At 36.5% G+C, this 23076-nt stretch overlaps 2 protein-coding genes across 2 annotated transcripts in view; one reads left to right on the top strand and one right to left on the bottom strand.

Moving 5' to 3' along the window:
- Positions 1–538: 538 nt before the first annotated feature.
- On the top strand, positions 539–14819 carry CTBS (chitobiase; the record flags this gene model as incomplete). Its single annotated transcript, XM_080691454.1, has 7 exons — positions 539–718; positions 2218–2356; positions 3637–3845; positions 7044–7215; positions 9763–9860; positions 10171–10332; positions 14574–14819. 7 exons carry the CDS (start codon positions 539–541, stop codon positions 14817–14819), a joined length of 1206 nt encoding a protein of 401 aa, XP_080547580.1.
- A 1117-nt stretch (positions 14820–15936) lies between these two features.
- SPATA1 (spermatogenesis associated 1) overlaps positions 15937–23076 on the bottom strand; it is a gene marked incomplete at its 3' end in the record, with an annotated part of 53182 nt that continues 46042 nt past the window's right edge. Inside the window, exons 11-13 of the mRNA XM_080691453.1 lie at positions 20459–20557; positions 17241–17328; positions 15937–15944 (exon numbers count right to left, since the gene is read on the bottom strand). Of these exons, the coding sequence (XP_080547579.1) occupies positions 15937–15944; positions 17241–17328; positions 20459–20557 (195 nt within the window). The remainder of the gene's footprint in view (positions 15945–17240; positions 17329–20458; positions 20558–23076) is intronic.

Here is a 23076-nt window from a genome sequence, read left to right as displayed (position 1 = left end):
TTTTTATTCTTTATTTTGAAACCGGGTCTCACTGAGTTGCAGAGGGCCTCACTAAGTAGCTGAGGCTGTCCGCGAACAGCGATCCTCAGGTCTCAGCCTCCCAAATGCTGGGATTACAAGCGTGTGCCACCACGCCCGGCTCAGAGCCGGTATTTAACCGAGTCCACGACCCGCGCTTGCTCGCCGCTGGCTCTGGCGGGGGAGGAGCCACTCGGGCTGGGGCCGCTGGCGCTGAGACCCCGAAACCACACCTGTCCGCGGGGTCCCCCAGAGAGCACAGCGCCAGCGCCCCGCCCCTCCAGGCCTCGGGTCCGCCCACCAGGACCCGCCCAGTCACCAGGCCCCGCCCCCAGCAGGCCCCGCCCACCAAGCCCCAGGCCTCCGGCCGTGCACCAGGCTCCGCCCCGGCCCGGCCCCGCCCACCAAGCACCGAGACCGCCGGCCCGCCCACTAGGCCCGCCCATGCCCCGCCCCCACCGCAAGACCCGCCCTCCGGCCCCGCCCCGCCCGGGCCACACCCGCCCGGCCCCCCTGAGCCATGTCGCGGCTGCTCGGACTCCGGTGCCCGGTCCCCCGCGCGGCCCTCGGCGCCCCGGGACTCGCCCCGCTGCTGCTGCTGCTGCTGCTGCTGCCGCCGCCGCCGCCCGCAGCCGGGGCCCCCTGCCCCTGCCCCGAGCCCGCGCTCTGCCGCCCCGTCCGCCGCCGCCCCGACTTCGAGGTCAGCGCCACTGCCGCGCTCCGGCTCTGGTCCTCGGGGCTGCAGATGTGAGAGTGAACCCAGGCCCAGCGGAGGAGTGTGGGCGCCTCGGTCTCGCCGAGGCCTTCCTGCTCAGGCTGCCTCCGTTCTGTAGATGAGGAAACGGCGAGGGGTTGAGTAATCCAGGCGTTCTCCCCGCGGCCTTTGGGTTTTCTGTTCCCAGCTCTGAGGATGTGCTCTTCTTCCTGTTGGTACTCGCCCCTTCTCATTCCACAGATTTCAAACCTCCCCTAACATGTGCATCCCTCAGGGAAGTTCTCCTTCCCCACCTGGCTAGCAAAGTCCCTTTCTTTTGTGTCAGGAATGCTGTATTTCCCTTACCATTATAATTCTCAGTACTATTATCATTAATAATTAACTCCCTAATGGGCCTGGTCTCTCTTGTTAACCTCTATGTGCCTAGTGTCTAACGCAACCCCATACTTTACTGGAATTCAGTAAGTATATGCTGGGTCAATGACTTACTACCTTGGGATAAAAGAAACATGATCAGGGAGGCTTCTGTGCTTCTAGAATTACCTGGGGGTGGGGAAAATAACTGGAGAAACAGCACATCAGCTGCCTTAGAACTGAACTTGAATAGTATTCTAAAAGAGTCGGGTTCATCAAAAAGCTTACTAGTATCTATGGCTCCATCTGCAGCAGCCAGAAACTTGAGCATTACCAAATCCCTTTCCCTTGCATTATCATTCAGTTACGCGGAGTCTTTAGGATGTCCTGGGTCTGTTCACTCATCCCCAGAGCTCCACATCATCTCCTGTGTCGATCAGGCAACAGCTTCCTGATTCTACCTCCAGTTCTGGCCCTTCTTTAGTCTGTTTCCAACTTCAGCTGAAGGAATTTTTCTAAAGTGCATATTACTGCCCCCCTTTTAAAAATATGTTTATTCTCACTCTTTCCCTCAGGATAAAGTATTAACTTTTCAGCAGGGCCTACAAGGCCCTTCATGCCAGAAGTCCCCAAACTTATTTGGTTTATTGCTTCCTTTTCAGAAAAAAAAATTACTTGGTACCCACCTGGGAATCCAACTTTTGTATGTGAATAAACAGAAAGATGCAGTGACAAATTTGCATTATTTTATGTTATCTATAGTTCGTGCCAGTAGCCTCTGGGGATGGTATCACTTAGGGAACCTGTGGAACCTCAACCATTTCTTTAGTTCTCCTCTGTGCTCTGTAAGGTCTAGGTGTTATCATAATCATACTAAATACTGAGTTACCTGGCCCCCAAGTTCTCTCTTGTCTCCGGGCTTGGCACTGCTTCTTTCTGGACCATCTTTCCCCACTCTAGGCCCGGCTAGTCCCTGTTACCAATGACAGTGGGACCTTTAGGTCTCACTCAGGCTTGTAATCTCAGTGGCCATCACAGTGCCTGGCACATGGTGGGGGCTATTACTGTTTTGGAGGGCAACATGATATTCTTGGTTTAGATGATGGTGGTTATCTCTCTTGTTCTGGAAGGTCTTTGTGTTTGATGTTGGACAGAAAACTTGGAAATCTTATGACTGGTCACACATCACAACTGTGGCAGTTTTCGGAAAGTATGACCCAGAACTTATGTGCTATGCCCATTCAAAAGGAGCCAGAGTAGTGCTGAAAGGTATGTTTTTACCAGGTCTATGTGTCTATGTATTATTTGTTAGTTTTTAACATTCCTATTCTCTGTCAGGTGAGATGGTACACACTGTAGTTTCCAGCTACTCTGTAATCCTAGTTCCTTGGGAAGCTGAGGCAGGAGGATCAAAAGTTTAAAGCCAGTCTGGCATATTTATTGAGACCCTGCCTCAAAACAAAACACGGCTGGAGATATAGTTCACTGGTTTAAAAAAAAATGTGTCCCTGGGTTCAGTCCCCAGTACTGGGGAAAATTTTATTTCTCTTTTCTGCTTATCTGGTTTTTGTTTTTAATTCCTAAGCTTAATCTTGCATACTATTAGACTAATTTCATTAATATAGATTGTGTGTGTGTGTGTGTGTGTGTGTGTGTGTGTGTGTGTGTGTTACTGGGGATGGAACCCAGGGGCATTCTACTTACAAGCTATATGCCCAGCCTCATTTTATTCTTTATTTTGAAACAGGGTCTCACTAAGTTGCACAGGGCCTCACAAGTTGCTGAGGCTGGCTATGAACCTACCATCTTCCTGTCTTAGCCTCTCAAGTACTGGAATTAAAAGCATGTACCACCATACCTGGCTCCCAGCCTTTTATATTTTGAAACAGAGTCTTGATAGTTTGCTCAGAGTCTCACATTGCTGAGACTGGTCTATAACTTGTGATTCTCCTGTCTCAGGCTTTTAAGTACCGGGATTACTGGCAAACGCCACCACTCCTGGCTTAAATATAGATTTTTTTTTTTTTTTTAGTGGTACTGAGGATTGAATTCAGAGGCATTCTATCTCTGGGCGACACCCTCCCCTTGTCCTGTTTTGTTTTGTTTTGTTTTTTTTAACAGGGTCTTACTAAATTGTAGAGGGCCTAAACTGCTGAGGCTGGCTGAGAATCTGAGAACCTCCTGTCTCAGCATCCCAAGAACTGGGATTACAAGCATGCACCATCACACCTAGCTAAATACAGATATTCTAAGAGAATTACATACATTACTGTATGTTTTTAAGCAAAATATAACTGCTGGCTAAACTTTAGTCAGTAATAGTTCACAATTTTTGCTTCTAATTTGAGAATGATTTTACTCACAATAGTTATCTTGGGGATTAGTGGGGATTTCTATCATTTTGGACCATTTATCCATTTGGAAAATTTAAATTAGAGGCTTAATATTCCAAAATATTGAAATGTTTACAGAAGTTTTGTTTTTGTGAAATAAATGGCAGTTAACTCTGAAACTCATATATGTACAAAACATGTATATTTCTTCCATAGGAGATGTATCCCTAAAGGATATCATTGATCCAACTTTCAGAGCATCCTGGATAGCTCATAAACTTGATTTGGCCAAAACACAATATATGGATGGAATTAATATAGATATAGAGCAAGAAGTTAATTGTTCATCACCTGAATATGATGCACTAACAGCTTTAGTCAAAGAAACCACAGAACATTTTCATCGTGAGATTGAGGGATCACAGGTAAACATTTTTTTGAACTCCATCTTTTCCCCCATTAAAATGTATTCATGAAGGTATGACCAATGTTATTTTTATAGTAATAGAATGGGAAAAAGTTTCAGCACCTATTTTCTAAAAGAAAAAATGGCACTTCTAATGCTATTATTTAAGGAATTTTAAGGTGCCACATCTATTCTCTATTCCCATCGGAATACAACACTGTGATTGCTTCACCTACTTGCCTTACAGTGAGATTACAAGTATTCGATAGGAAATGGGGGCAGCAACAATGAGGGAGGGCCTAACTGGCCCTCACCAGTGCAGGACAGCAACAGCTGGTGCCTTAGAGTAGAAGTGGTTCTGGAAACGTGTCTCATTTGCTTACAAAGCAATCAAGGCCCAATAAAGCTCAAAGGACTAATTCCATAGAACTTGTCAGAGCTATAACAGTAGACAGTGTATTTCCTCACTGCTATAATGAGTGTGGTGAGAACAGATCATGGCACAAGGCGTCTTGTCAGGCAATGTGTAGGTAACAAAGGACAGTGCACCTCTGGATCACTGATTCTCAAACCTGGCCACATATCAAAATAATCAGAGATCTTAAAAAGGAATAAACATTTGCATGTGCATACACATACACATTGTGAACTCGCTCCCAGAAATATCATTCAGAAGGTTTTGGGTGAGACCAAAGTCATAATTTCAGCAAGTTTCATAGGCAATTGTAGTTAAGAATCTTTAAGAGTTTATATAAGTTTTTGAAAGCAGGGACCACTTCCTTAATGTCTAATACAATGTTTAAGAGTTGTTTACTAGGTGAATGAATGATCTCTGCCTTTAAAAAAATTTAAATCTAGTCAAACAGGAGACACACATACACACAAGTTTTCCCTTAGTATCCATGGAAGATTGTTTCCAGGCCCCTCTGTGGATACCAAAAGGTACAGATGTTCAAGTCCCATGTATAAAAAACAGATGTTATTAGCAAATATATGTACAACCTCCATTATGCTTTTTGGGATACTATGTCATCGTTTATATTAGGTGAATTAGTGGGAGGTCAGTTGCAGAGGTAGATTGTGGAAGATCCAGAATATTAGACTGGGGAGTATGCATTTTATTTTGTATATAATAGGTTCCACGGGTACAGTTATGTTTTAGGGGGTTATTTTGTAGTAGTATGTAACACTAAAGGAGAAGAGAAGACTCAGAAATGTTAACTTAATCTAGTAAGGCATTTCCAATTTGTATTGGGATGATGTTGTAATGCTCAATAAATATCTGTTGAATTAATTAATTCATAGAAAAGAAGGGGCAGAACAACTGTGACAGACCAAAGAAAAATGTAAGAGTCTGAACACGGACCAGAAGTCCTTAAGCCAAGTATGGAGGCACACACTTGTAATCCCGGTGCTTGGGAGGTTGAGACAGGAGGAGTGCAGATTCGAGGCCAGCCTCAGCAACTTGTGAGGCCCTCTGCAACTTAGTGAGACCTGCTTCAAAATTAAGACTAGAAAATAGGGCTGGGGGTGTAGCTCAGAGACAGAATGTCCCTAGGTCCCATTCCTAGTAACACACGCACACACACACAGTTCTTAAATTAGTCACCAGATGTTCAAAAATAGAGTCTGGAGTAGGAAATGAATTTTGTGAAAGGTTGATGATTTAGGTTTACAAAACTGTGGTCACAGTTTAGTTATGCACTAAAATGCTCTTGAAAATGTCTTTTTACACTCTCATTCATACAGGTGAAGAAATGCAGTGGCCTTAAATGACTTAACAAGGACATACACCAAGAGAACAGAGCCAAGACTAGAACTCGTCTTTTGATTTCTTGTCTAATATGCTGATACAACTTTATCAAAATTATAAGATTAAAAGGAAATTCAGGCCAGGCGTGAAAACGCACGCTTGCAATCCCAGCATTTGGGAGGCTGAGACCAGAGGATTGCGGTTTGCGGGCAGCCTCAGCTACTTAGCGAGGCCCTTTGCAACTCAGTGAGACCCTGTTTCAAAAAATAAAAATACAAAAAAAAAAAAAGTAGGGCTGGGGGTGTAGCTCATAGGTACAATGCCCCTGGGTTTCATCCCTAATACTGCCAAAAAAAAAAAGAAATTTAGGGGAAAATATGCTTTAGTATTCAGAAGATAGGTAAGAAAAAAATGGATTTGAGATTTATCTTCTTAGAGATAGTATTCTATTTTCTATAACTACTACTGCAGAATAGCTCCCATTTTTATAATACGAGCCAAGTGGGATCCAATATGTAAAAGTTTTACTTTGTAACCTATTTTGTTGTAGAACTACTGAGGAAAGCTTGTACTTGTAAAGTAGAACCTCCTTTAATACTAATACTCAAAGAATTATAGAGAAAAATTTGCAAAAGACCTGAAAAGAACTTTACTAAGATAAATTGGCCAAAATACAAAAAATTTACCCAAAATATCTCATTTTTTGAAATTAATGTGTTTATTGAGTGCCCAATTAAGAGAAAACAACCTTTAATTTCCATACATTAAAACAAGACTTGTTAAAATTTGATTAATGCAATGAACAGAGATTTTAAAGAGACATCCAGTTGAATGCTGGCTTACCATTCAAAATCAAAGATAATCTACCACTCACTTTGTGTCTGAATATTCCTATAAAATAAGATCATTTAAATTACTTGTTCAACATTTCAAGTTGCTTAATTTATACCTGTGGGATATGAACCACCACTATTCTCTAAATGAAATATTGTGTTAAACTTTACTACAGTTGATTGGACAAACTTGTGTGTCAGGGGCACAAATTCACAAATCAATCAGGTGGTGCTAATAGTCTTCAGAGTACTTAAAAAAACTTTTGTATTTGAAATTTTTAATGTGTTTTTACTCTTTAGATGCTCAGCCCTCCCCCCACGCTCTTGCCTTTAAACCTATTTCTTTCAATCACTTGGGTTATCAGCTCAGTTTCTGAAGACACTCCAGTTTTAAACCCTTCATCTACATAGTGCCCTGGTGCTGGCCATTGCATATCCAAATACATGTCTAGGCCAATGCAATTGTAGTAAAAACAAATGTTTCTTAGAACTTTTCTAGTCCTGTGTGTCCTATATTCATATACTATAAGCATTTCTTTATTCTTGTGTAGCATGAGGCAGAAGAATAAAAAATACATCTGATATAATATACATGTATGATGTTACATAAATGACACGTGTTTTCCAACAGGTAACCTTTGATGTAGCTTGGTCTCCAAAGAGCATAGACAGAAGGTGCTATAATTATACTGGAATTGCAGATGCATGTGACTTTCTCTTCGTGATGTCATATGATGAGCAAAGTCAGGTCTGGTCAGAATGTACTGCAGCAGCCAATGCTCCCTATAATCAGACATTAACTGGTAAGAATCCACAAAAGGACTACTTATTAGTAATATTAATTCTAGCCAGGCATGGTGATATTGTAATCCCAGTACTTGGGAGACTGAGATAGGAGGATCACAGGTTCGAGGCCAGCCTTAGCTACTTAGTGAGGCCTTCCACAACTTAGTGAGACCTTATTTCAAAATGGAGAATAAAAAAAAAAAAAAACATAGGTTCATGGATGTAACTCAGAGGTAGAATGCCCCAGAGTTCAATCCCCAGTACTGAAAAAAAAGGTAATATAAATTCTAGAACCTTAGAAGTTTTTTGAATATTTCCAATCTACTTATATCCCTTTTCCATTTGTAAAGATTGCTTAAGATATAAAAAATTACTTAATTTGTAGAGCTTTAATATTTACAAAAAGCTTTTAAGTTTCCACTTAATTCTTCTTGTTTGTTTGGGTATTCAGGATTGAGCTGAGCCACTGTCCCCACTCCAGACCTTTCCTTTTAGAAACAGGATTTCACTAATTTGCTGAGGCTGGCCTCAAACCTGTGATCCTTCTGTCTTAGTTTTCCAAGTAATGGCACTCAATTCTTCTAAAATCTGTGGGATAGGTGTCTTATTATTAACTCTCTTCCATAGAGGAGTTAAGTTTTCATGGTTGTACAACTATTACTATAAAGTTGCAATTTATCTGGGCTTGGTGGTGCACTCCTATAATCCCAGTACTTGGGAGGCTGATAGGAGGATCGCAGGTTCAAGGAAAGCCTCAGCAGGAGTGAGACTCTTGCAACCTAATGAGGCACTGTTTCCAAATAAATACAAATAAAATAGGGTTTGTGTGTAGCTCAGAGGTAGAATATCCCTGGGTTTAATTCCCAGTACCACAAAAAACCCCAATAAAGTTGCAATTCAAATAGGTATTCTAAGCCAGAGTGGTGGCGCACGCTTGTAATCCCCACACTTGGGAGGCAGAGACAGGAGGATCGCGCAGGTTCGAAGCCAGCCATGCTGGTTTAAGAGACCCTGTTTCCAAAAAAAATAAAATAGGTCTGGGAGTGTTAGCCCTGAAGTAGAAGGGCTTCTTGTCATGAAATCACATGAAGAAAATATTCATATAGAATCTGGCAGAATTTTTTGTTATAACAACTAAGGTTAAGTAATTTAATAGCAAAGATAGCTATAATATGGGTACCTACCCTACATTATTAATAGAATTGGCTTTATCTTATTTAACATTTGTACTCATACTATATTAGAAATTGTATTCATATTAGAATTAAGAATCTGATGTGGTTTTTGCATTATGCTCTCCAAAGTTTGGATTGGTTTGTATTCTATCAATCAGTTAAATAAGATTTTACCCCCTAACTCAAGCAAAATTTCGGGGACAGTTGGTATTTAGTTATTGACTTATACATAAAAATTTTTCATATAGGGGTTAAAATTTTAGAACCTGGCTTAGTTTTATTATGTCATTAATCTTTGGGTAAAATAGTCTGATCATAAACACCTCCCTAAAATTGAAAAATAACTGCCAGGCATGGTGGCACACACTTGTAATCCCAGCAATTGGGAGGCTGAGACAGGAGGATCGCAGTTCGCGGACAGCCTCAGCTACTTAGTGTGGCCCTTTGCAACTCAGTGAGACCTTGTTTCAAAATAAATAATAAAAAAATAGGGCTGGAGGTGTAGCTCAGAGGTAGAATGCCCGAGTTCCATCTCCAGGACCACACACAAAAAAATACCTAAAAGTAATTTTATTCTGTTAATATTATAAAATATTTAATTCATGATGCTCAAACCATATGTTTCATGGAGCGCTGATACAGTGTTCAATCAATAAAACGTTCAAGTATTTAAGAAATGAAGACTATCCCACTTATCTTTTAGATATATAACAGGGCAGAATAATATTAAAATCACTTAAAAGCACTATACTTATTTAACTCAACATTCTAGACGGTCTGGGAGTATCTCTTGATGAGAAAACATGTTTCATGGCACTGGGCAAAAACAGGATTGATAGACTAGTAGAATTTGTTCATTTTTCTCTGTATTTCCTATAAGTACAGATTACCTACTACAGAATAAGAAAGGAGCCATTTATTTACTTTAGCTATGATTAGGATACTTATAGGATATTTGTAAAACACAAAATGCTTGTGCTTTCTATAAGAAATCCTGAGTTCATTAGTCAGAGGGTTGAAGATTTATAGAATATTTTTTGAAATTTTACAATCTATAATATCAAATATATCATGTCTTAGCAGTTAATGGATAAAATTAGCATGCTTTCCTGAAATGGATCATTCTTCCTAAAATAAAATTTTGTGAATTTTGTTTCAGTAGGACCTTAATTATTTTGTGTTTTCTCTGATTCAAAAAGAAATGGTTTAGAAAGCAAGATATGGGATCTATAGATTTTAGGAGATGGATTTTATAATACATTAGAGACAGATGATTATATTATGATTACATGTACCTGTTCTATAAACTTAGCCTCTAAGTGGTTTCATTGCTTGTACAAATACTTTAATAGTTATATGAAGAGAAAAAAATTTTTCCTACTTGTTTAGGATATAATGACTACATCAAGATGGGCATTAACCCTAAAAAACTTGTAATGGGTATACCTTGGTATGGTTATGATTATACCTGTCTGAATCTAACTGAGGTAAGAACAATTCATTTATTATGTAATTTTCCCAATTATATGTTTTAGAGCCTCTTTGTTTCATTAAGTACATATCAACTTTATTTAGAATTTCTTAAGATTGATATTTCTAATTACATATCCTATAAAGCTTCTAAATGTCATACATTTTTATTTGACAATGAAATTTATTCTACTATTATTCTGTATAGTCCAGTTACCTATTATAGTATATACTTGATTTCTAATAAATAATTTTTTATTGTGTTTACGATTTGGTGCTTAAGATTTGCTTGATAATTTATAACATGAACATTTTTTGCATTTATAGGATGATGTTTGTACCATTGCAAAAGTTCCTTTCCGGGGGGCTCCTTGTAGTGATGCTGCAGGACATCAGGTGCCCTATAAAATTATCATGAAGCAAATAAATAGTTCTATTTCTGGAAGCCAATGGAATAAAGATCAGCTGGCTCCTTATTATAACTATAAAGTAAGTCTTCCCAAGTTATAAATATTCTATTAGTTTTCCTCTATCTTCATAACATTAGATATTTGGTATTAACAATTTGAGTATAATGTATAGCCTGTTGTTTACATAAGTAAATTTGTCTTTGAATCTATATAATCAGGAACTTTAGTTTCTTGGTGAACAATTCAAATTATGTTAATAGTACAATACTTTGGCCAGTTCACTTTAGATGATGCTATAAACATATGCATTATCATGGACAGAACTTCCTCATTATTTGAAAGTTATGATAGTTTTTGAAGGAGAATTTGAAGCATTTGAAATGCTTTTGAAGGAGCATTGGGCCAAAGTAAATTAGTAGTTCCATTTCAAAGTAGCCTAGAGTGATAAAACTCTTAGGAAGGAATAAGGCTGAGAACAAGAGTTGTATCATTATCTACTTTCCAATGGGAAAATTGCATCATTTCAAATTTATTTCATAATTAAAACAAATTATAAGTAATATTAAATTTAGAGCCAGGCATGGTGGTGCACGCTTGTAATCCCCATGCTTGGGAGGCAGAGACAGGAGGATGACGCAGGTTCAAAGCCAGCCGCGCTGGTTTAAAAGATCCTGTTTCCAAATAAAAAAATAGGTCTGGGAGTGTAGCCCGGAGGTAGAAGGGTTTCCAGGAACCCCAGTACCACAAAATAAATAAATAAATAAATAAATTAATTAATTAATTAATTAAATAAAAATTTAGAGACAAAGATCTTACAAAAGGAAACTAGAAGAAATTTAGTAGATGATTAGCAATTCAGGCAGAAAGTGTTTAATAGGTATTGCTATGCCAAAAAAGCTAAGAAATATAATTTTTATAATTTACCTGTAGCATAACTTTTTCAAACCTCAAAAATCTAAGAAAAAAAAATCACTGAATTTACTTTATATTTTTCTTTAAAAAGAGTCCTGAAATAAGTTCATTCCCAAAAGACTTGTGTTTTGATTAATGATATGATACTCATTTAACAGAAAATGACTGCACACACACTACTATATATAATAAATTATATGGTTTAAGGCCCATGTGTGGTAATTTAGCAAGACCCTGTTTTAAAATAAGTAATATAAGCCGGGTGTGGTGGCGCACGCTTGTAATCCCCATGCTTGGGAGGCAGAGACAGGAGGATCGCGCAGGTTCGAAGCCAGCCTCACTGGCTTAAGAGACCCTGTTTCCAAATAAAATATAAAAAATAGGTCTGGGAGTGTAGCCCTGAGGTAGAAGGGCTTCCAGGAGCCCCAGTACCACACACACAAAAGTAATATATAAAGGGCAGTATCACACACACATTAAAATAATAATAGTTCTTGTTTCAAAATAAAAATAAAAAACAGGGCTGAGGGTATAGCTCAGAGGGCTGAGGGTGTAGACTGCCCCTGGGTTCCATCCCCAGTACCGTAAAATAAAAATAATATTATTATTATAGTTCATATGCATGCATATATCTGTATATCTACTATATAGAAAATTTTAGTTAAAGCTTTTTAAATTTTAGAGTTGAAATTATATACCTATTAAACAAGGGTACATTATAATCTTGTTTTTCTTAAACAGTATTTATAGAACTCTGTTCTAGGAACTGTTAATATTACACATGTATGTGTGCACAGGCACATATGTGCAAATATACACACATTTGGCCATGGCCAAATATATTTAGAAAATGATGTATGTATAGCCTAGAGATTTATAATGTAAAACATGAAAGGATTTGAAAAGTGCTGCAACTTAAAGTCACTTAATTGTTTAAAATAGAGCCCTGTTTCCTAACACTCTTATAAACAGTAAAAATGTGTTTTATGGATACAGTTTAGTAAGGGCTATGGTAACCAAGTATATGTCATCTAGAAATGTTTAATATGAAATGATAGTATATACTATGATATCCTGTTTTTTTTTTTTATAATTCCTGGCTTCTTTTTCCTTAATAAGTTAAAAGATGTGGGAACAAATTCCTTTTTAAAAGTTGAAAAGAAAATTATATGTTTATGATATATAACAATGTTTTGAATATGCCTATATTGTGAAATGGCTGATGTTATATAGTATATGCATTACTTCACATGTTGGAAAAACTTAAACTCTACTCTCAGTAATTTTAAAGCATACAGATACATTGCTATCAACTATTGTCATGATGGTATACAGTAGATCTCTTGTACTTACTCTTCTTGTTTGACTGAAATACTGAGACCTTTGGCCAATATCTTAGTCTCCCTACCACAGTTTCTGATATCTATCATTTTAGTGTGTATGAAGAAACATATTTTTAGTGATGTCTATTTATTGCTTACAAATCACTTTCTTTTTAAGTATTTTTATTAACATGTTAACTGTAGTATTAATGGGACTCAGTGTTATATTAAATACCTGCATATAGCATGCACTGATCAAATCACGGTAATTAGCATTTCTCTTCTCCTCACATTTCTTTATGTTTCGAGCCTTTGAACTCATCTCCTTAAATCTCCACAAAATATAATAATTTGTTGTTTTGAGCCATAGTATTTTCTCTATGCTGTAGAACATCAGAACTTATACCTTCAATGTGCCTATTATCCAACTAGAACACATTCTTTGAGGTCATGGAATTCAGGCAACATTTTGGTGAGCCTTGCGGGCCACTTAATGGTAGGTTAGAAAATAATGCAGTTTTAACTATTATGTTTCATGTTTTTTATTCATTGTAAAATTCTGTAGTAACAAAAAAATCAAGTTTCTGTTGTGTTTGAAGAAAATCATTCTGCTTTTTTATGTTCTTTCAGCAGAAATAATTTCATCTTCAAGTAAATATTCTGGAAGGCATATATGTTTTAACCATACCTAAATCAATCAATTTATCCTTTGATTCTTCACTACTTTGAGACATTTGAAATTTCTTTATCAATATTATAAAAGCTCAAAATTCTATCTAGAATGATGGCAAATTCAAAAGTATATATGTCTTTGGGTTTGCCCTGAATCTTAAAAATTTCTTTCATATTAGGTCCAGATTCTGCAAGTTGTCCTTTGTTAATACAGCTGTTACTGGAGCAGGCATGGCTTTGCCTAGTTGTAAAAATGTTAAAGAATAGGATACAAATCAGGTGTGGTGGTGATGCCTGTAATCTAAGTACTTGGGATACTGAGACAGGAGGATTTCAGGTTCCAGGCCAGCCTCCGCAATTTAGTGAGACCTTCAACAACTTAACAAGACCTGTTCCCAAATGAAAGATAAAAAGGTCTGGGAGTATATCTCAGAGATAGAATGCCCCTGGGTTCAATCTCTAGTACCAAAACTAATAAACAAAACAATGGGATAAGATACAAAATGAGATGTGTTTATATGTAATAAGTCTAATATACTTAAATATGTCACTATTCACTTACCAAGTCACTTTTGTCTTAGGAGAACATTCTAACTCCAGAACTGCTAATATAATAAAATATCACTGGCATTCATTCAGAATTGCAGTTTCATATATATGTAAATATATAAATGAATATCTATCTATACATATATATGAATCATCACAGAGATGAACATCTTTGTCAAAGGATTAAGTTAGAAAAATGTTCTACATGTAGATTTAGTTTCTTGAGATAAAAATGTATACATTTTTGGCATACTGTATGTTTAGTTACTAATAATACTCAAAACCAGGTAAAATGTAGAAATGTTTTTGATTAAATTTGAAAAATACATAAAAATATTTTCTTTTTTATTGGTGAATATATTTATATGTATACATATATATACACACTATTTTTAGCTATAGGTCTTTCTATTTTTACCTTTTTTATTCTTCCTTTACTCTTTTGCCTAACTCTGCTTCTTTCCTATTACCCAATAGATTAGGTGTTTTCTGAAAAAACTGTACATGTTAGAGGTTGAGAGTATAAGACCAGAATCTAGTTGATGGTTCTTGATTAGATATGTGCTAAGTCACTCAAACTAACAGCCTCTTAGAGAATTAGTTCTGTAGGACCTAGAAAAGGAGGTACTTTCCTCCTTCATTGCCATTACCTTTTGATTTGGCCGAATCATCATAAACAAAAGCATCTGGTAGACTCCTAGCTAGGCACACTTCTAGGAACTGTAGGGAATACAAAAGTGAATAAGATAGTTTTAACTGACCAGAGTAATGATTCTAACTTTGGATATCAAAATTATTCAATGGAACATTAAAACAGAAAACAAACAAGTAAATATACTTTAAATCCCCATTTTTATTTGTATAGGATGCTGCTGGACATTTTCACCAAGTATGGTATGACAACCCTAAAAGCATTTCTTTAAAGGCAGCATATATACAAAAGTATGGCTTACTGGGCATTGGCATGTGGAATGCAAACTGTCTTGACTACTCAGAAGATGCTGTAGCCAAACAGCAAACTGAAGAAATGTGGGAAGTCTTAAAGCCAAAGCGTGACAGAGATGAACGTCTTTCGTCAAAGGACTTAGTTAGAAAAATGGTCTACATATAAACAGATTTAGTTTCTTGAGATAAAAAAATCTGTACATTTTTGCCATATTGTATGTTTAGTAACTAATGGTACTCAAAAGAACAGGTAAAAAATACAGAAATGTTTTTTGTTAAATTTGAAAATACATAAAAATCTTTTTTTCTTTTTTCTTGGTGTATTGTACATAAAAATATTACATATCCAAGAACATAAAGGCAAGAAACAAGTCAACTTACTGTACTAAGTATTCCTCTATATGTTTCAACACTAAATTAGAAAAAAATTGATTTCAAAGTTTTATTATGCCAAAATTTTCTCCCATTATTAAAATGTGCCCATATAAATCAACACTGATTTTAAGAATATGTATAACTTGAAGTAAAAGTTGTTTGCTTAAAATACGGTCTTAAAAGCCTAGCATTTTAGATGCTGTTTGGTTTGTACTTTCTTTTCCAATAAATTTAAAACCAGTAATTTAGTGTCTCCCTTCATATTTATCAGTGAGATGAAGAATTTTTTTTTCTGTTTCCTAACTCAATATAGTATGCACTCATATTCTCTGACACACTTGAAGTCAAGTCAGGTAAACCAGACAGTGAGTGAGAAAAAAAGGAAGAGAAAGAATTAAATGTATTCACAAAATACAAGAAGATAATTTTAGTAATATTTTGGATTAGTAAATTAGAGTTAACTAATATTTTCCAATTAAATTACTTTTATGAAGTTTATGTATAATTTTTTTACAATAGGACTAATGGTATTGAACTTGATTCTATTTATTGTCATTTGAACTTCAAGTTGTTCATATTCCTTCATTTATAGACATCTGTAATTTATTTCTTGGTTGATTTTCATAGTTAGATTGTTCTTTTTCTACATTTGCATTTTACCTTTAATGACCTAAAACATCTGCTATTCTCTCGACTAGTTCCTTTTTCCAAAAGATTAATTTAGTGCATAGAACTTTTCTAAATGTAAAGAAATCTGTTTTCTTTCTTAAGGCAATAAAGAACAAACTATGCTGCATTTATATTAGTTTCTGTAAATATACAGATTAAAAACTTGCATCCTTGAACTCTAGGTTTACATAAATCTTGTCTTTCCTACACATTACCTCTCCAAACTGTAATAATATGATTCAACTATCTATTATGAGAATATTATATACAGTTGACAGTAAAATTAATCATTTCCATAGTATATGTTGAATGACTTCATATTTCTAAAAAAAATCACTATATTTCTAAGGCTTTGGATTTTTTGTGGTACTGGTGATTGACATTCTACCTTCAAGCTACACCCTCAGCCTAATTTTATTTATTTGGAAACAGGGTCTCACTACATTGATGAGAGTCTCACTACATTGATGAGTCTTACTACTTTCTGGGGCTGTCCTCGAACCTGTGATTCTCCTGTTTTAGCCTCCCAAGTACTGGGATTATTGGTGTGTAACCACCACACTAGGCTTGTAAGTTATTTTTAAGTTTATATTTCTAAAATGTTAGTAAAAATTCTTAGATACTAATTTCTATCATAGCTCTGGTTGCAACTGCTGTGTGTGTGTGTGTGTGTGTGTGTGTGTGTGTGTGTGTGTACACGCTCATGTGTGTGTGTGTATATTACTGAAGATGGGACCCAGGGGCCTTCTACCTCTGGGATGTACCCTCAGACATATTTAATTTTTTATTTGGAAACAAGGTCTTGCTAAGTTGCTGAGAGCCTCACTGAGTTGCTACGGCTGGCTTTGAACCTGGGATCCTCCTATCTCAGCCTCCTGAGTACTAGTATTACAAGCCTGTGCCACCATGCCTGGCTTGCAACTCCTTTAATGAAGATAAAATGAGCAAATTAAATCTCTATTTGTATGCACACATATAGTATTCATTAAACCATTTTTGTAATTAGATTTTAGCCATATGAGTTCTTACATTTTATTAATAAAAAGTAATTATAAAATATAGGAGTATAAAATAATAGGTAATGACTTGAAATCTTGAAAAACAAATAGCTACCACTTAGTTTTATGTTAAAAAGTTTTACCTGTATAAAAAGTAAAGCTTATGATGTGTGTGTGTGTGTGTGTGTGTGTGTGTGTGTGTGTGTGTGTGTTTTACTGTGGTTTGAACAAAGAGGTATTCTACCTTCAAGCTACACTCTTTGCTCAATTTTATTTCTTCTTTTAAAACAGGGTCTCCCTAGCTTGATGGGTGTCTCACTACTTGCTAAGGCTGTCCTTGAACCTCTAATCCTCCTGTCTCAGCCTCCCAAATACTGGGATTACAGGCATGCACTACTATGCCCAACTAAACCTTATGCTTTTTATAATTTTTTAACTGACACATAAACCTTATGATTTATATAAAACTTCGCCAAAGAGAAAAATGATTTAGTCTATTTGAGTAAGTATTTTTTCAACAAATAAGTTATATTATATTAACATACCTAATTGAGACTGCAAAGATGTATTGGTTTTCTTCTGGGTCAGTTCAGCTTTCAGTGTCCGTAAATCTGACATTGCTTGTTTTCTCATCTATAAAAAGAATTACCTTTCAAAAGTGAACTTCATCTTACCCTTCTTAAAGTACATCATAACTGTCATTTTGTAACATCATAATTATCACTGCAAATACTTTCTCTTTTCTCATTTGCCTTTATTCCCACTGGATTAATATAGTAAATTCGCAGGTCTTAAATCCTAATTAAAAACTATGCTTATCTACCTAGATGTTCTATGAGATAGTTTCCTTTATTAGTATATAGGGGTAATAAAATTGAACTATCCTAAAAACTAGAGTCATAAGAAATTTCATTTTTTGCTTAAGCTTCAAAATCTGTAGCTACCAATGTGGAAAGAAAAAAAAAAGCCCTTAATTTTTAGCTTTTAGGAACTAAATAAATTTAACAAGTCTAATAGTGTTTACTCTTTGCCAACCACTTTTTTTTTTTTGTAGTACTGGGGACAGAACCCAGGGGGGCATTATACCTCTGAGCTATACCCCCAGCCCTATTTTTTTAGTCTTTTTATTTTTGAAATGGAGTCTCACTGAGTTGTGAAGGGCCTCACTAAGTAGCTGTGGCTGTCTGTGAGCTGCAATCCTCTGGTCTCCACCTCCCAAATGCTGGGATTACAAGCGTGGGCCACCATGCCCAGCTGCTAAACACTTTTGAAAGTATATTAACTTTCTGATTGTTTGGAAAATTCTATTGAGGCAGATACTATTATTTGTCTCATTTTATAGTTAAAGAAACTTGAGACCCAAGGTACTTAAGTACCTTGCTCAAGGTTTAAAACTGAAAAGTGGCACAGCCACTTGATACCAGGGTTATTCCAAGTATTGTCTGTGAAGCAAAAGCATTAGCATTAACTTCATGCTTGTTAGGGATTAAAAAAAAAAAAATCTCTTGCCGGGCGTGGTGGCGCACGCTTGTAATCCCTGCGCTTGGGAGGCAGAGACAGGAGGATCGCGCAGGTTCGAAGCCAGCCGCGCGCACTGGCTTAGAAGACCCTGTTTCCAAATATAAAAATGTAAAAAGAGGTCTGGGAGTGTAGCCCGGAGGTAGAAGGGCTTCCAGGAACCCCAGTACCACCAAAAAAAAAAAAAAAAAAAAAAAAAAAAAATCTCAGGCTTCCTACATACCCAAAGAATCAGATGCTGTATTTTCAAACAATATCTCCAGGTGATATCACATTAAACTTCAAGAAACACTATGTATGTTATATTATCACGAATAAATATGATTGCAACAGACTCACTCTAGACTTTCTGCCCTTTAGTTCTGAATGTTATAGGTAGGGATGTTTGGGGTAGTTCATTCAGAAATCAATAAATACATATAGTAGCAGTTATGTGCCAATTAGGTACTGTAGTTAAATTAGGAATTATTGCAGCTGGGCGTGGTGGCGCACGTTTGTAATCCCAGCATTCCGGAGGCTGAGACCTGAGGATCGCGGTTCGCGGACAGCCTCAGCTACTTAGTGAGGTCCTCTGCAACTCAGTGAGACCCGGTTTCAAAATAAAGAATGAAAAAATAGTGCAGGGGGTATAGCTCGGAGGTCAAATGCCCCTGGGTTCCATCCCCAGACCCACCCCCCCCTCAAAATTGCTTCAGTATGTAAACTGAAAGCTTAATTCAATTTTTAAGATTTTGTTTTGACTACTTTGTATTAACAATTATTAGGGTCCAGCCGGGCGTGGTGGAGCACTCTTGTTATCCCAGCATTTGGGAGGTTGAGACCAGAGGATCGCTGTTCGCGGACAGCTTCAGCTACTTAGTGAGGCCCTCTGCAACTCAGTGAGACCCTGTTTCAAAATATAGAATAAAAAACATGGCACAGGGTGTAGCTCAGAGGTCAAATGCCCCTGGGTTCCACCCCCAGATCCGCAAAAAAAAAAAAAAAAAAACCCAATTATTAGGGTCCAAACCATAAGTGGTATTTATAAGGTTAAATTCTCAGTGCTGAGTCAAGGCTTAGACTTGAGATTGCTGCCAGATAAAAAGAATTGGGAATTGCAACATCCAATGTAGTACTGAGGCACCATATGTAGCTACTGAATTCAAATCAACTAAAGTTAGGGTAAAATTTAAAATTCAGTTCCTCAGTCACACAAGCTACATTTCAGTGGCTCAGTATTCATAGATGGCTAGTGGCTACCATATGGAAGGTGAGGTATAGAATACCTCTATCATCACAGAAAGTTCTGTTTAACAGTACTACTTCCAGAAAGGTGCCATTATTTTGTTCCATAAAGCTATTTCTGATTTAGTATGAATGAAGAACATTCCTATAATTACCATTCTTAGTTTCCTATTCTGCATTTTATGTACTTGTGTGAAAATATATAATCCTCTTCTGTTTTCTGTCCAACAGAAGAGCTTTTTAAAACCATCTATATTCTGATATCATTCCTCTGATGTGATAATTATATATAATTTTTACCAACAATTAAAACATGCCCAGAACCTTATACTAAACATCTGTTATAAAAATAATCATATGAAAGATAAAAAGTTAACTAAGGCAGTTTGCCTTGAAGGAAACAGGATCTAGCAGAAGACCCATGATTCACATAAACACAAATAAAATATGTATAAAAATCACCAGAGATAATGACAAATACCCAGCAGAGGGGAAAAACTTAAATGGCATTTCAGAGGAGAACTCAGAGGTCTGACAGGCTTATTTATGAATGACTCTAATGCAGGAGAGCTACTTTAAAAATATTTTTTAGACTCTACTGACTCAGAGTTTTTTTAAATTTTGTTTTGGTATCAGGGATTAAACCTATACCCTGGCACGATTTTATTTTTTTATTTTGAAACAGGATCTCAGTAAGTTACCACTCATTGGCTTCAAACCTGTGATCCTTCTCTCTCAGTTTCCCAAGTCCTGGATTTATGGGCACCACTATACACAGCTTACTTTTACTTTTAATTGTTTATAGTGAAATTTTACTAAATTTTCCTTCAATCTTACTATAAAGTGAATTTTTTCAGAGAGCTTAGTTTTTCTTCTAGCATTTTCTCATTCATGCTCTTTATTGTTGAATAATTTTAAGAAAGTCAATCCTGACTATCTTTATATTATCAACACCTTAAGTTAAAGCATCAAAATATTTTAAGATAAATGTTATAATCTGATGAGAAAAAATATAAATTACCTTAACTTCTATTATGAGTTTCATTTTATCAGTATCCAATTTTCTTTTAAGTTGGTCAATTGCATGCTGTACCTCAGTGATCTGGATTATAAGGCAATTCTGTGTGAGATACAGGAAGATGTATTTATTTAGTATAATATGTACACATTTTAATATAAGGCATTTTATACTGCCTTGCAAACATAAAACTGAATAGATATCAAAAATAAAATCATAAAAATGACCTGTTTCATAAAATAAACTTATTGGTTTGGTATAATTTACTATTACTTTCTACTGATTTCTTGAAGTTAGAGACTACATTATCTTCTGTTCTACTATTATCCATTTACTAAATCTATTTACTATATATTTGTAAAATTTATTATTAAATTAGCATCTACTTAAATTTTTTTTTTTTTTTTTTTTTGCAGGTCTGGGGATGGAACCCAGGGGCATTTGACCTCCGGGCTACACCCCCTGCCCTATTTTTTATTCTTTATTTTGAAACCGGGTCTCACTGAGTTGCAGAGGGCCTCACTAAGTAGCTGAGGCTGTCCGCGAACCGCGATCCTCCAGGTCTCAGCCTCCCGAATGCTGGGATTACAAGCGTGCGCCACCACGCCCGGCTTTAAAATATTTATAAAAGTTACCACTAAATTAGCACCTACTGTGAAAGGAAAAAGCTAGGTTTAAAATTCTAGCAAAAATTTAGCCGGGCGTGGTGGCGCACGCTTGTAATCCCCGCGCTTGGGAGGCGGAGACAGGAGGATCGCGCAGGTTCGAAGCCAGCCGTGCTGGCGTAAGAGACCCTGTTTCAAAAATATAAAATGGGACTGGGAGTGTAGCCCGGAGGAAGAAGGGCTTCCAGGAACCCCAGTACCACCCAAAAAAACAAACAAACAAACAAACAAAAAATTCTAGCAAAAATTTAGAAACTAGCATAATGCTTTTATTATTTAAATCAGATTAAAATTACTTTAATACTTAGTAATGAAACACTATGCCCAAAAACCTACTTAGTAAAGAAAACCTTATTAAAATATGAGGACTTTTGGTTTCTTTTGTCCAGATGAGTTTATGAAGAAGTTATTTAAGAAGTGTAAACTGCTTTTGTTAAAAAGATCTAATAAACTGGATAAAACAGTAAGATAAAAGTATCAGCAAGGCTAAATAATTAAAACAAGAATTAATAAGTAGGATGGCATTAAACTAAAAAGTTTCTGCTTATCAAAGGATACCATCAAGAGTCTAAAGAAAGAGCCTACAGAATGGAAGAAAATCTTTGCCAGCTATCCCTCTGATAGAGGATTAATATCTAGAATATATAAATTTCCTAAAAGATTTTACTCTAAAAAACAAATAATCTAATCATGAAATGTGCAATTGTACTAAATAGATACTCCACAAAAGAAAATATATAAATGGTCAATATATACATGAAAAAAATGTTCATCATTATCAATCAAAGAGATGCAAATAAAAACTACAGAGATTCCATCTAACCCCCATTAGAATGACAATCATCAAGAAGTCAAACAACAATCAATGCTGGTGAGGATGTGAGGAAATAAGAACTCTTCTACACTGTTGGTGGGGTTGCAAATTAGAGCAGCCTCTATGGAGATCTGCGTGCAGATTCCTCAGAAAACAGAATGGTTCCACCAAATAATCCAGTTATACCACTCCAAAGGGACTGAAATCAGAATATTTATATCCATGCATATCCATGTTTATAGAAGCACAATTCATAATAGCCAAATTGTGGAGCCAACCTAGGTGTCCATCAACAGATTAATGGATTAAAAATTATGGAAGAACTCTAGACAAGTAAGGAACAACCATAGATGAGCAAATAAGGGGACTGAGTGTGATGGGAGGGGGGAAGAAGGCAATCCCCCAATGTACATGATGTACATTCATAAGCATATCAAAGTCAATTAGTAAATCAAACACGAGAAGGAGGAAGGTAGGAGGGGATGGGGTAGGAATTGGGGAAGGGCTAAATAAGTAATGTGTGCATGTATATCTCTACCATATTGTACCCCATTAAAATGTATGACTCTAATATACCAAAATGAAATTTTAAAAAATTATGGGCTATATACACACAATGAAATTCTACTCAGCAATAATAAAGAATAAAATTATGTCATTTGCAGGAAAATGAATGGACTTGGGGAACATTAAGTGAGATTAGCCAGTCACAAATGAAGGGTCATATGTTTTCTCTTTTATGTGGAAGCTAGGGAATAATTCAAATATAAGAGGGACTTTAGATAAGAAGGAGAAACTCTGTGGAGGGAGGGAGGGAGTTTTGAAGAGGGTGAGGGAAAGGAAGAATTAATGAAGGAAACACTTCCACTGAAATTATATACATATGTGAGAATACCAATGCCAATCTCAGTATTTTGCATAAGGAAGTGGAGGGAGTAGGGAGGAGCCAGGAGAAAACTTGCCAACTGCTGTGTGTATGTATGTCAATATCACTATGAACTACATTATGATGCAAGACTATAATGCACCATAAAGTATAAAAAAGAATATTATCAAATAATTATTTGATTCAATTTTCATTTTATATTAAATGTATCCAAAATAGCAATTTTTTACTATATTAATGTGTCTGAGGTTAAGTC

Source organism: Muscardinus avellanarius (genome assembly GCF_963383645.1).
Source record: "Muscardinus avellanarius genome assembly, chromosome: 3".
NCBI classification, from domain to species: Eukaryota; Metazoa; Chordata; class Mammalia; order Rodentia; family Gliridae; genus Muscardinus; species Muscardinus avellanarius.
This window is presented reverse-complemented; position numbering and strand designations above follow the sequence as displayed.